The 14,892-nt window shown below is 41.3% G+C and overlaps 1 protein-coding gene across 2 annotated transcripts in view; it reads right to left on the bottom strand.

Annotated features, from left to right (window-relative positions):
- rnf128a (ring finger protein 128a) overlaps positions 1-14,892 on the bottom strand; it is a 33,852-nt gene that overhangs the window by 7,524 nt on the left and 11,436 nt on the right. The window contains exons 1-2 of one of the 2 annotated variants that reach the window (XM_029691614.1): positions 9,452-10,042; positions 1,034-1,281 (exon numbers count right to left, since the gene is read on the bottom strand). In XM_029691614.1, coding sequence (XP_029547474.1) covers positions 1,034-1,281; positions 9,452-9,875 — 672 coding nt within the window. In that variant the 5' untranslated portion in view covers positions 9,876-10,042. Of the gene's footprint in view, positions 1-1,033; positions 1,282-9,451; positions 10,043-14,892 lie in introns of those variants that run through there. The other variant, XM_029691613.1, reaches the window with a different exon arrangement.

The raw sequence follows: 14,892 nt of genomic DNA on the forward strand, positions 1-14,892 counted from the left end.
GAAAAAAAGTACTGTAACTTTGAAAATCATGGGCCTGTTTACGTGAGTGGTTTTACCTTGCATAACAGCCCAGATCAAATCAGATGAAGTGGAAATACTTGTTGCGCAGCAGCAGGTTCAAAGGTTTTTTGGAAACACTACCATTGAGTGGAACTGAGCCTTCTTCCCATAGTCAACTTTTCTCCACCATATAAGCCTGACAGGTCAGTGACACTCAGTGAATACAATCGGACAAAACCTTTAGACATAGAAAGTTATCCTTTTTCCTGCAGGGTTCTTGTGTTAAAAGAATATAAAGAGACAATTAAACAAGCTGTTTGGGACAGACACCTGCAGACAAAGAACGTGTGCAAAGCTGTAAGGCTGTAAAGCTGTAAAGAACTGTAAAAGACAAAACACAAGGTGTGATCTGAAAGAAAACCAGTACAAGTCAGGACGCCTACCATCCCTTCATATTTCAGAAGGGAAACTCACTGCCGCTCTATCCCAACAACACAGATTTCAGAAAGAAGCTAAAGCAAAAGATCCCAAAGGCAGAAAACAGGAAAACATCAAATATTATAATAAAATACATTGCTGACCAGGGGTTCTCTCTGGTTGGCTGGATCCGTGTCATGCAACAATCAGGTGATTAACAGTATAGATGAATCACCTCTACATAGATGAGCAGTCACAGACACTGACTCAACAGGAAATGTTCTCTTTATTTTAGTTTCACCTGACTCCCTCTGTATGGCTGAGGAATGCTGACACACCCCAAACTGTGTAGCCCAACTACATGTTCCATAATGTTTCCAGTTGGTTGAAACACACATAAGAGAAGGTATGTTTGACGCAGGAAAGGAAAACAACTGTTTCCAGTGGAATTTCCCCAGTCATATTGTTCTACAGATCAAAAGGCGATAGTGCTGCAGTATTCCGTTTCATCACAAACCACTGAATTTGTTTTATTTGACCTTTATTTAAACAGGGAGTAATATATATAATTCAGGGTAAATAATTGTCATCATTGTTCGAGAGACTGGAGACTGACCTGTTTGCGGTTTTGTAGACGAACGCTGTTGAGGCGGCGAGCTGAGTAGAAGATGAAGTAGCCCACTGTGGCTGCTGTTACCACAAAGAAGGAGATGGAGACAAAGAAGACCGAGTAGTGGCTCATCCAGGGACCATGCTGCTTGCCCACTTCAATAGTCATCGAGACCGGAATCCCTTGCCTGATTAGCTCAACAATCTCCATGCCCCGTCGGTGACCAATCATGATGGCAACCATACCTTCTGTTCCTGTAACCAGGGGGAAAACAAAGTATGAGGAAACATCACACTATCCTCAGACACATATACAGGCTGGGCCTTAAATATGCCCCCAAGTGCCCTCAACTGAATTTCACTATAGGCCTAATGTGTCTATCAAAAATATTTTATGAGCAATGTAAGAACATGGTGTAATTTAATGTGAAAACATATCTATTGCAAAGTATCCGTGTTTCCCATAGTATTTTTTCCCCCAGCAGTGGTGGCAAGGGTGAGGGGTGCATTGCTTCTAGCGCAATGACATGCTAGGTGTTCCCATTGACTTCCAGTCATTGAGCCAATGACTATCCATTTAAACCCCTGTAAGTCTAAGCCCATAGCTCACAATATCTACTAAGCTAACATGTGGAATTGTTTTAAGATGGCAAATCGATACATTTTATGACCATTCGATTTTGAATTTTAGGACCCCTGTAGGTACACACACACACACACACACACACACACACACACACACACACACACACACACACACACACACACATTTGAAGTTTACATACACCTTAGACAAATACATTTAAACTCAGTTTTTCCACAATTCCTGACATTTAATCCTAGTAAAAATATCCTGTCTTAGGTTAGTTAGTCACCACTTTATTTTAAGAATGTGAAATGTCAGAATAATAGCAGAGAGAATGATTTATTTCAGCTTTTATTTCTTTCATCACATTCCCAGTGGGTCAGAAGTTTACATACACTCAATAAGTGTTTGGTAGCATTGCCTTTAAATTGTTTAACTTGGGTGAAACGTTTTGGGTAGCCTTCCTCAAGCTTCCCACAATAAGTTGGGTGAAATTTGGCCCATTCCTTCTGACAGAGCTGGTGTAACTGAATCAGGCTTGTAGGCCTCCTTGCTCACACACGCTTTTTCAGTTCTGCCCACAAATGTTCTATAGGACTGAGGTAAGGGCTTTGTGATGCCCACTCCAATACCTTGATTTTGTTGTCCTTGAGCCATTTTGCCACAACTTTGGAAGTATGCTTGGGGTCATTGTCCATTTGGAAGACCCATTTGCGACCAAGATTTAACTTCCAGACTGTTGTCTTGAGATGTTGCTTCAATATATCCACATCATTTTACTTCCTCATGATGCCATCTATTTTGTGAAGTGCACCAGTCCCTCCTGCAGCAAAGCACCCCCACAACATGATGCTGCCACCCCCGTGCTTCACGGTTGAGATGGTGCTCTTCGGCTTGCAAGCATCCCCTTTTTCCTCCAAGCATAACAATGGTCATTATGGCCAAGCAGTTCTATTTTTGTTTCATCAGACCAGAGGACATTTCTCCAAAAAGTACAATATTTGTCCCCATGTGCAGTTGCAAACCGTAGTCTGGCTTTTTTATAGTGGTTTTGGAGCAGTGGCTTCTTCCTTGCTGAGCGGCTTTTCAGGTTGTGTCGATATAGGACTCGTTTTACTGTGGATATAGATACTTTTGTACCCGTTTCCTCCAGCGTCTTCACAAGGTCCTTTGCTGTTGTTCTGGGATTGATAACAAAGTTCTCGCACCAAAGTACATTAATCTCTACAAGACAGAACGCGTCTCCTTCCTAAGCAGTATGAAGGCTGCGTGGTGCCATGGTGTTTATATTTGCGTACTATTGTTTGTATAGATGAACGTGGCACCTTCAGGCATTTGGAAATTGCTCCCAAGGATGAACCAGACTTGTGGAAATCTACAATATTTTTCTTCTGTGGTCTTGGCTGATTTCTTTTGATTTTCCCATGATGTCAAGCAAAGAGGCAATGAATTTGAAGGTAGGCCTTGAAATACATCCACAGGTACACCTCTAATTAACTCAAATGACGTCAATTAGCCTATCAGAAACTTCTAAAACCATGACATCATTTTCTGGAATTTTCCAAGCTGTTTAAAGGCACAGTCAACTTAGTGTATGTAAACTTCTGACCCACTGGAATTGTGATACAGTGAATTATAAGTGAAAGAATCTGTCTGTAAACAATTATTGGAAAGATTGTGTCATGCACAAAGTAGATATCCTAACCGACTTGCCAAAACTATAGTTTGTTAATAAGTTTGTGGAGTGGTTGTGACTCCAACCTACAGTGGGGGAAAAAAAGTATTTGATCCCCTGCTGATTTTGTACATTTGCCCACTGACAAAGAAAGGATCAGTCTATAATTTTAATGGTAGGTTTACTTGAACAGTGAGAGACAGAATAACAACACAAATATCCTGAAAAACGCATGTCAAAAATGTTATAAATTGATTTGAATTTTAAATGGAGGGAAGTAAGTATTTGACCCCCCCTCAATCAGAAAGATTTCTGGCTCCCAGGTGTCTTTTATACAGGTAACGAGCTGAGATTAGGAGCACACTCTTAAAAGGAGTGCTCCTAACCGCAGCTTGTTACCTGTAAAAAAGACACCTGTCCACAGAAATAATCAGATTCCAAACTCTCCACCATGGCCAAGATCAAGGACCTCTCCAAGGATGTCAGGGACAAGATTGTAGACCTACACAAGGCTGGAATGGGCTACAAGGCCATCGCCGAGCAGCTTGGTGAGAAGGTGACAACATTTGGTACGATTATACACAAATGGAAGAAACACAAAATAAGTGTCAATATCCCTCGGCCTGGGGCTCCATGCAAGATCTCACCTCGTGGAGTTGCAATGATCATGAGAACGGTGAGGAATCAGCCCAGAACTACACGGGAGGATCTTGTCAATGATCTCAAGGCAGCTGGGACCATAGTCACCAAGAAAACAATTGGTGTAACACTACGCCGTGAAGGACTGAAATCCTGCAGCGCCCGCAAGGTCCCCCTGATCAAGAATACATATACAGGCCCGTCTGAAGTCTGCCAATGAACATCTGAATGACTCAGAGGACAACTGGTGAAAGTGTTGTGGTCAGATGAGACCAAAATGGAGCTCTTTGACATCAACTCAACTCGCCGTGTTTGGAGGAGGAGCAATGCTGCCTATGACCCCAAGAACACCATCTCCACCGTCAAACATGGAGGTGGAAACATTATGCTTTGGGGGTGTTTTTCTGCTAAGGGGACAGGACAACTTCACCGCATCAAAGGGACAATGGATGGGGCCATGTACAGTCAAACCTTGGGTGAGAACCTCCTTCCCTCAGCCAGGGCATTGAAAATGGGTCGTGGATGGGTATTCCAGCATGACAATGACCCAAAACACACGGCCAAGGCAACAAAGGAGTGGCTCAAGAAGAAGCACATTAAGGTCCTGGAGTGGCCTAGCCAGTCTCCAGACATTAATCCCATAGAAAATCTGTGGAGGGAGCTGAAGGTTCGAGTTGCCAAACGTCAGTCTCGAAACCTTAATGACTTGTAGAAAATCTGCAAAGAGGAGTGGGACAAAATCCCTCCTGAGATGTGTGCAAACCTGGTGGCCAACTACAAGAAACGTCTGACCTATGATCACCAACAAAAGTTTTGCCACCAAGTACTAAGTCATGTTTTGCAGAGGGGTCAAATACTTATTTCCCTCATTAAAATGCAAATAATTTTATAACATTTTTGACATGCGTTCTTCTGGATTGTTTTGTTGTTATTCTGTCTCTCACTGTTCAAATAAACCTACTATTAAATTTATAGACTGATCATTTCTTTGTCAGTGGGCAAACGTACAAAATCAGCAGCGGATCAAATACACTTACAGTGGGGGGAAAAAAGTATGTAAACTTCCGACTTCAACTGTGTGCGTATATATATATATATATATATATATATATATATACATACACACATACACTGCTCAAAAAAATAAAGGGAACACTTAAACAACACATCCTAGATCTGAATGAAAGAAATAATCTTATTATATACTTTTTTCTTTACATAGTTGAATGTGCTGACAACAAAATCACACAAAAATAATCAATGGAAATCCAATTTATCAACCCATGGAGGTCTGGATTTGGAGTCACACTCAAAATTAAAGTGGAAGACCACATTACAGGCTGATCCAACTTTGATGTAATGTCCTTAAAACAAGTCAAAATGAGGCTCAGTAGTGTGTGTGGCCTCCACGTCCCTGTATGACCTCCCTACAACGCCTGGGCATGCTCCTGATGAGGTGGCGGATGGTCTCCTGAGGGATCTCCTCTCAGACCTGGACTAAAGCATCCGCCAACTCCTGGACAGTCTGTGGTGCAACGTGGCGTTGGTGGATGGAGCGAGACATGATGTCCCAGATGTGCTCAATGGGATTCAGGTCTGGGGAACGGGCGGGCCAGTCCATAGCATCAATGCCTTCCTCTTGCAGGAACTGCTGACACACTCCAGCCACATGAGGTCTAGCATTGTCTTGCATTAAGAGGAACCCAGGGCCAACCGCACCAGCATATGGTCTCACAAGGGGTCTGAGGATCTCATCTCGGTACCTAATGGCAGTCAGGCTACCTCTGGCGAGCACATGGAGGGCTGTGCGGCCCCCCAAAGAAATGCCACCCCACACCATGACTGACCCACCGCCAAACCGGTCATGCTGGAGAATGTTGCAGGCAGCAGAACGTTCTCCACAGCGTCTCCAGACTCTGTCACGTCTGTCACGTGCTCAGTGTGAACCTGCTTTCATCTGTGAAGAGCACAGGGCGCCAGTGGCGAATTTGCCAATCTTGGTGTTCTCTGGCAAATGCCAAACGTCCTGCACGGTGTTGGGCTGTAAGCACAACCCCCACCTGTGGACGTCAGGCCCTCATACCACCCTCATGGAGTCTGTTTCTGACCGTTTGAGCAGACACATGCACATTTGTGGCCTGCTGGAGGTCATTTTGCAGGGCTCTGGCAGTGCTCCTCCTGCTCCTCCTTGCACAAAGGCGGAGGTAGCGGTCCTGCTGCTGGGTTGTTGCCCTCCTACGGCCTCCTCCACGTCTCCTGATGTACTGGCCTGTCTCCTGGTAGCGCCTCCATGCTCTGGACACTACGCTGACAGACACAGCAAACCTTCTTGCCACAGCTCGCATTGATGTGCCATCCTGGATGAGCTGTACTACCTGAGCCACTTGTGTGGGTTGTAGACTCCGTCTCATGCTACCACTAGAGTGAAAGCACCGCCAGCATTCAAAAGTGACCAAAACATCAGCCAGGAAGCATAGGAACTGAGAAGTGGTCTGTGGTCTTCACCTGCAGAACCACTCCTTTATTGGGGGTGTCTTGCTTATTGCCTATAATTTCCACCTGTTGTCTATTCCATTTGCACAAGAGCATGTGAAATGTATTGTCAATCAGTGTTGCTTCCTAAGTGGACAGTTTGATTTCACAGAAGTGTGATTGACTTGGAGTTACATTGTGTTGTTTAAGTGTTCCCTTTATTTTTTTGAGCAGTATATATATATATATATATATATATATATATATATATATATATATATATATATATATATATACACTGAAACATTGAATTTGGCCTTTACTGCAAAAAAAAATATATGAATCGTAAGTTAAAAAGGTTAAATAAAAAAAATAAGGGTAAGGTTTTGAAGTGTCTGTCCTATATCCATGAGATAAGAATTCGGGGAGGGAAAAAAATACATATTTTTTAACCATGTTCGGTCACGTTATTTGTGGCACATTTTAACCCATATGAACTTTCTGCAATTTTTACAGCCCGGTACTGGGTTACTTTCGTGTGCATCATAGAGCAGTACAGACACCTTCGTGTTTGGGAGTCTACCCTTTTGATATTGGTGACATGAGTTTGTAGCTCCAACGGTTTGGTCTGGAGGGTCAGTTTTGTGAGAAGACCTCTACGAAATGAGGACATCCGTGACAGAGTTCAGACGACTGCCTAGAGCTTGTGGATGTTGTAGAGCAGTGTTCGTGAGTCTCCTGTCTTTAGATGGTGGTACTTATGAGTTAGTAGGTCACACGGTTAGGGTTTTACAGACGATTTTGTGATGATTTCCTTGTCCAGATCCTCATGTGTAGACAAACTCCACTTGTTATGGAATATTACAGTGTCAATGTGTATTGTTCTCTGTGAAAGCACACATCTTCACAGTTTTAAACAATAGAATGATCCATTACACAGGTTGTCATCCAGCCTGTCTCAGTAAGTGTTAGGACTTAATGTTAATTTCTAGTTGGATTCAACACAATGAAAATTATCTAATTGGAAATGACAACTGGTGCATAAAGCTTACACCAGTCAAGCACAGATGAGCGATGTCGAACAAGACCGTTGCTCAATTGTTTTAGCCAACAACGTCAACTTGGAATATTTCTGACTTTTTTTAGGTTAACAAGTACTTAAATAGAATTTAATTATAATTCTGAGTACAGTACTATTTAGATGTTTACACACAGTTGGCTTCAAACCTTACTTATCACACTAGAACAGAGGCCCCTCGTTTCTGACAACCATGTGACTCATCCAAACAGAAACAACATTTCATAAATGTTGTCCGTATTCCCTAAATTAGCAGAGTCACTGTACAGTTCATAGGGACGAATAAGGTTAATTGCGGTTTCAGTTAAAATCATGACACCCCACGCCACATGGATTAATGTACAACCTGTGTGAATTACTATTGTTTTTCAGCAAGTCGATACCACTTAATTAAAGATGCACTGTGCAGAAATAACAATTTTCTGGTCGCTGAAATTCTAGTAGTTAGCTTAATTTCAGTTTGTGACAAAACAAGCAAGTATAGTGTAGAGAATCATTGTACCATCTAAACCAGAAATATATTTTTACATAACGTAAAATATTGTATTTTCAGCTGGTGTACAAAACCAAAAGTAAAAGATGACAGAACTAAACTTAATGGGATGCATAGAAATAGTGCACATAGAAGACGTACAACATCTTAGACTTTCAATGAGAATGACAGATCTATAACACATTTCTATGTGAATATGGATGCAAAAAGTTACTGCAGCTTTAAGCGTCAAAATTGTAGAAATAATGGTAGAAAGAGCAGGCAGAATGGAAAGACGGGCTACCATGTTTACTTCAAGGCTATGCTACATAATGAGACAAGTGTAGGCCTACAGAGGGTTTCTTCAGAATTGTTAGCAGAGGGAACCAATTTTGCAAATCATTTCCAGATGTAGACTCTTAAAGTTATTCAGTGAACATTAGAATTTAACTATAAACGATGGTTTCAACCAACTTGTCTTAACCATTAGGCTATGAGATCGTTTCATAAAAAAATCTAATAAAGTATTGGGTGAATGAAGTGGAACACATGTAGAGTTGTTCTCCAGAACCCAAGGCATTAACAAAGCATTCTGCAATAGTTACATTTTTGGGTGACTGAACCACATTCACATAGAAGAGTGAGTTATATAATGTTTCATTCTAATTGAAAGCAAGTTAAAGAAGCTGTAGATATGTTCTATATGCGATATTTATATGCTTCCCGTTCTTAAGTTTCGTTTTTTCGTCTTATAGTTTCGGTTTTGTACACCAGCTTCAAACAGCTGAAATTACAATATTTTTGGCTATAAAAAATATATATTTCACAGCGGTTTAGATGGTACAATGATTCTCTACACTAGCTCATTTTGTCAATCAGTTTGTGACAATTATAATTTTAGCAACTAGGATATTGCGAGCGATTTTTGCATAGTGCATATTTAGGAGTTGTCAGTTATAAACACCGTTGACCAGTGGGACCATGCTAACTACAATACCGACGCTCTATTTTAACGTTTAGAAACGTTAATAACAATCGCTTGTGATGTCACAAGAAATATCAGCGAGAAATAAGTACGTTAAAAAGTACACTAACATGTTTGCACAGATCCATACACAAAGCTGACGAACTACACTTCCTCCCCAGTTACCCTTACGCACATGTGTTCGATCATGCTAGGTAATTAACACAGGTGGGCTCTGTTTTACGTAAACAAGCGCTGTAAATGGAGATATGACCGGGTGGAACACTAACCCTATAAAAACGTGTGTAGTCATTTAACCTTTTGTTTGTATTATTATTTCTCGCCTATATGAAAGATACATCCCATATGTTTCCAGAACCGTACCGCAAGCGATGCATGTAAACTTCCAGAACGAGTGTCGGGCTCTTAATAACAAAACTCCTCCGGCCAGAAAGATACCTTCGTGAAGACGCTAAAGGTAGTTAACGTCTATGGGCTAACATCTAGCCGAGTTGCCAATCGTGATGTAGGCTACATACCTGGGTGCGACATTTGGATGACTCGATTGTCTGTACCAAGATCATTAAAAATTACAGCAGCAATAGCTCCTTTACTGGCCGCAACATTGATCTTCTCTGAAAAAGAACATAGTTGGCCGCGTTGAATTAAGGCGATCCAGCCCTTCGATCCACTGGGTACATCATAAAAAGTATTACTTTCGCAACTGTAAATCGGATCAGGTAAATACACGTCGCCCATCACTGTGACTTTAGGAGATTGTTGTCCATATAGTCCGCTTTCCTCTTGTCGCCATACGGTTTCGTTGTTTACAGAATCAATAAACGACACATTCAGGTAGGCTGTACATATGTAAGTCGCCTCCGCAAAATGCAAACTCGTCACCTGAAGACTTGAAGCCACAAACAGCCATGACAATAGATACCGTTTCGCTAAAGGTTCCATAATCCTGTTTACGACGTGAGTTTCTATAGTGCCTCTCCCTGTTCTACAGTCGATAAAGGTAAGAGACTTTAAAAAAACAAAAAGTTGCAGTGTAACTAGGAATATTATGTCAAAGACGCCGCTGACAGGTGAACTAGTTTGAAGTCGAACAGTCCTCTTCGTCGAGGTCAAATTGAGTAGTACACGCCCATCTTCATGCTTAAAGGAGAAGCACACATTTAAACCAAACCTCGATACGGCGAAATAACACAGAGCCACAATAACAATGTTAACGATAAAATGCTTGCAAATTTGCTGATGTTAGGCTAGGCCGTAGCCTATGTTGCTGAAAGGACAGTAATTGATCGAACAGTGCAATAATAGGCAGGTTTCCATTGACCCACGTTTATTCGACAAAAGCAAAAAAAAATAAACATTGTGACGTGTAATGAAACGACAGAAAGGAGATATGTTCTTAAGATCGACAATATTTTTATTCGTTCGACAGGAGTGCATGTTTCTTTTGTCGAACTTTCTTAACTGCGACAAATTATGATGGAGACTGTGTCCGAATAAATTATGATTGCCAAATAATTGATGTCATCACATAACTATAAAGCTTCACTCAACATTTAATTATAAATATATACTGCTTGAAAAATACATTTTTGTTTGTAATGACTTTCAATAATGCCTGAATTGCTTCGTCTTGCTTTTCTGGTTGGCTGGCAAGTTTAACTATCCAATTCTTTCAGATCTACAGAAGTACAATATTCAACATGGCACGGGCCGTTGGTGTAATATTCATATGTGAATACATACTGAATTATAATTGGATGCATTTTACCGCCGTATCCTACTGTGCAGTGATTGGTTAAGACCACCCAGACGGTTAGGGCATAGTCAGTTGATCGTGGTTGGAGAAAGGCGAACATGTAGTTGTAGCTAGTTAATAAAGAGTTATGTTAAGAAACATCCTGTAGTTCTGCGTTTTATTATTTGTACAAAGCGTACAAAACAAGACAGTTGGCACATGATAATTATTAGAATATGGCAAATATTAGTCCATTATTGTATTTTGTCCATGCTGACTTGCGGGCTAGGCCTACCTGAGACATGAAACAGATAAGTGGGAGGGGCAAACAGGTAGGGATGTTATGTATTATTACAAACAAACAAAAAATATTAACAAATATCAACAAACAAGAGGAATAGTCACATGCAAACAAGCATAGATACAAAACATTTACATTGCCAGGAATCCTAAACAAACAATCATATTCCTTAATTATACAACAAGTTTTAAATGCCTTTTTGTTTTTCATTTTAGTTAAACTAGTGCCATATTAGGGATGTTATGTTTGACACCAGAGGCGCTCCGAGGCATGCGTCTAACGCTATAGTGCAGAGGGTGTCATATGCTGAGGCAGTGAAGAAAGTAGAACATGGGTCAAGGGGGAGGGAGCCTAAGAGGATTCGTGTGAGTAGTCGATCCAGTAGCAATTTTAGCATGTACATCTTGGTTGGGTAAACTCCCCAAAATGTTTTTTTTTAATGCATACCAGCAAAGCCAGTACACAACACTAAGCAATACGTGAATTGCACTATAACGGGGACCACAAACTGTTAGGGCCTACATAAAGCTGTCCCAACAGCAGAGATTTATTTTCAGCACCATGAAGTGATTCCTGGCTATCAGCAGAGCCTTGTTTGGCAGCGAAACAGTTCATTCAGCCTCATTTACTGCCTTCTTAAAAAACATTGCTGATATGGATGATTTGCTTTAACAAATTTGGTTTCTACTGACAATTGAGATGTACAAACAATGGCATAAGGGGACGACGAGCAGATAATAGGCAATCCATAATTTAGATTAAGACAGCGAGCTAGGACCGACGTAGTCAATATAACTATTTGTTCAGCACTTTTGAAATGTACAGCGACAGAATTCAGAACATGGGCCGTTCTTACAGTATTCTCCCTGTACACCAAGTCAGAACCATAGGATAAATAAAGGGGGCATATAAGCAGACAATGAAAGCTCTTACAATATTCAATGATGACATTTCTCTAAAACAGGCTATAGGCTACATGTGCACCACCAAGTCAGAGCAGTAAGCAAAATTAAGATGGGAAAATAGACCAAATTATTAGGGTGGGTTACTAACAGCTTACTACACAACATACATTTAATATTACTTTCTTAGCTACAGTATACATATCTCCCTGGCATATTACATAATTTATGCAGCAGCATACAATACATTTTTGGACTCACCTTGTTGTGCTGTGCTCACTTGAACAGGAAGGTGGTGTGGCAGTCTTTCTTGAGGGCAGATTTTGTCATCAAAGTCTGGCATTCTCTGGATTTATGGTGCTTTCAAGACAACCGGGAACTCGGAAAAAAACAAGGTTGAATCATGACGTCAGTGATCTTCTGGTCGGAGCTCTAGAAAGAGGCCCGAGTTCCCGACTTGGAATTCCGAGTTGGATGACCGTTCAAAATTATTTTCCCAGTCAACCTTGCTTTTTTCTGAACTCACTGAATTGAGATTTTAGTTTCCAGCTGTTTTGAAAGCGGCAGAAGTCATGCTGGATTGACAGCATGGCCAATGTATTCAACCTTTTCTGACCCATGGTGTTCCGTATGAATCTTTATCCTTTTAAGCTTGGAAAAGAGACCCTTTCAGACAATTGTTTTAAATCCTTAAACCCAGACTTGGACCACATACCCTCTCCACTGAATAGCAGGCAGGGGAAGCAAAATAGTGATTGCTTTGCGATGTTTACCATTAGCCACAGATTCCTACCAAACCACTCATTGGGCTCCCGAGTGGCGCAGTGGTCTAACATACTGCATCTCTGTACAAGAGGCGTCACTGCAGTACCTGGTTCGATCCAGGCTGCATCACATCTGGCCGTGATTGGGAGTCCCATATGGTGGCGCACAATTGGCCCAGCGTCGTCTGGGTTTGGCAGGGGTAGGCTGTCATTGTAAATAAGAATTTGTTATTAACTGACTTGCCTAGTTAAATAAAGGTTAATTAAAATATATAAATAAATGTAATAAATCAAAAAAGAATTGAATTTCCGACCTGTGAAATGTTTACGTCCAATGGCCGCTGAGCACCGATACGTTTTATCTATGATTTCTCTTCATATGACAAGGATTGAAAAGGATTTGCCAGCAGGTTGTCAACGTGATTCATGATGATGACTGCTTGTCGAGCTAAGATTCTGAAAGCATGATGTTGACATGATCAGTCCAATCAAAGCTAAGGTAGATATAACAGGAAGTACCAGTGACTCGCTCAGTAAGGAATTGGTCAGATGACGCAGATGCTAAGCTACAGGACTGTTTTGCTAGCACAGACTGGAATATGTTCCAGGAATCTTCCGATTGCATTGAGGAGTGCACCACATCAGTCACTGGCTTCATCAATAAGTGCATTGATGATGTCGTCCCCACAGTGACCGTACGTACATACCCCATCCAGAAGCCATGGATTACAGGCAACATCCGCACTGAGCTAAAGGGTAGACCTGCTGCTTTCAAGGAGCGGGACTCTAACCTGGAATCTTATAAGAAATCTCGCTATGCCCTCCGACGAACCTTCAAACAGGCAAAGCATCAATACAGGACTGAGATTGAATCGTACTACACCGGCTACGGAGCTCGTCGGATGTGGCAGGGCTTGCAAACTATTACGGACTACAAAGGGAGCTGCCCAGTGACAATGAGCCTACCAGATGAGCTAAATAACTTCTCTGCTCGCTTCGAGGCAAGAAACACTGAAGCATGCATGAGAGCATCAGCTGTTCCAGACAACTGTGTTTTCAACCTATCCCTGACCGAGTCTGTAATGCCAACATGTTTTAAGCAGACCATCATAGTGCCTGTGCACAAGAACACTAAGGTAACCTGCCTAAATGACTACTGACCCGTAGCACTCACGTCTGTAGCCATGAACTGCTTTGAAAGGCTGGTCATGGCTCACATCAACACCATTTTCCCAGAAACCCTAGACCCACTCCAATTTGCATATCGTCCCAAAAGATCCACAGAAGATGCAAATCTATTGCACTCCACACTGCCCTTTCCCACCTGGACAGAAAGAATACCTACGTTAGAATGCTATTCATTGACTACAGCTCAGCATTCAACACCACAGTGCCCTCAAAGCTCATCACTAAGCTAACGACCCTGGGACTAAACACCTCCTTCTGTAACTGGATCCTGGACTTCCTGACGGGCTGCCCCCAGGTGGTTAAGGTAGGTAACAACTAGGGTTGCAAAGGGGTCAGAAACTTTCCATGGGAAGTTAAGCTTGGAATTTTGGGAATTTCACTTAAATTCATCAGAAATGTTAGCTTATAACAGTGAACCTTTTTTGTGGGATATACATAAGGCAATTCTAGGTCTTGTGGCATATTTTGGTTAAACTATCCCCAATTCAATGGAATTGCAACCCTCTGCATGCACAGTGCACTCTTCCATCACATGTAGAGCTGATTCACAAGATCTTGCACACTAATGAGATGCAATTGAGCCCAAACTACTACACTGTCTGAGACAAGGACTACATGCTTTCTGGTAAATTTTGATTATAATACTGGGTGGGGTGAATATATTTTATATGACATATTTTTTGTTAACTAGTAAATAGTCGCCTACAGCAAAGTGTGTTTAAATCATTTCTAACTTGTTAACAATTTCTGCTAGTTAGTTTTTGCCACCATGTGGGTTTTAGCTTGCTTGAGCCTGCTAACTGAGGAGTGTTCATTTACCTGTTTCCATACATGTTTCATTTTAAAACATGTATCTTACAAAGGAGTTGTTTAATCTAACTACTTAACTATTTATCTGTACATGGAATTGTATTTTTTTTTTTTTTACAATTGTTTTTTAATCTTTACAGGAAAATGCCACTGCACTATTTGATGTGTGAAGACATTTCACTGCAGCTAATGTAAAAGGAAAAGCTGTGTACATTTGCAAATACTGTGCCAAATCATATGTGAAGAATGCAACAACAAT

The sequence above is a fragment of the Salmo trutta genome, chromosome 15, assembly GCF_901001165.1.
Source record: "Salmo trutta chromosome 15, fSalTru1.1, whole genome shotgun sequence".
NCBI classification, from domain to species: Eukaryota; Metazoa; Chordata; class Actinopteri; order Salmoniformes; family Salmonidae; genus Salmo; species Salmo trutta.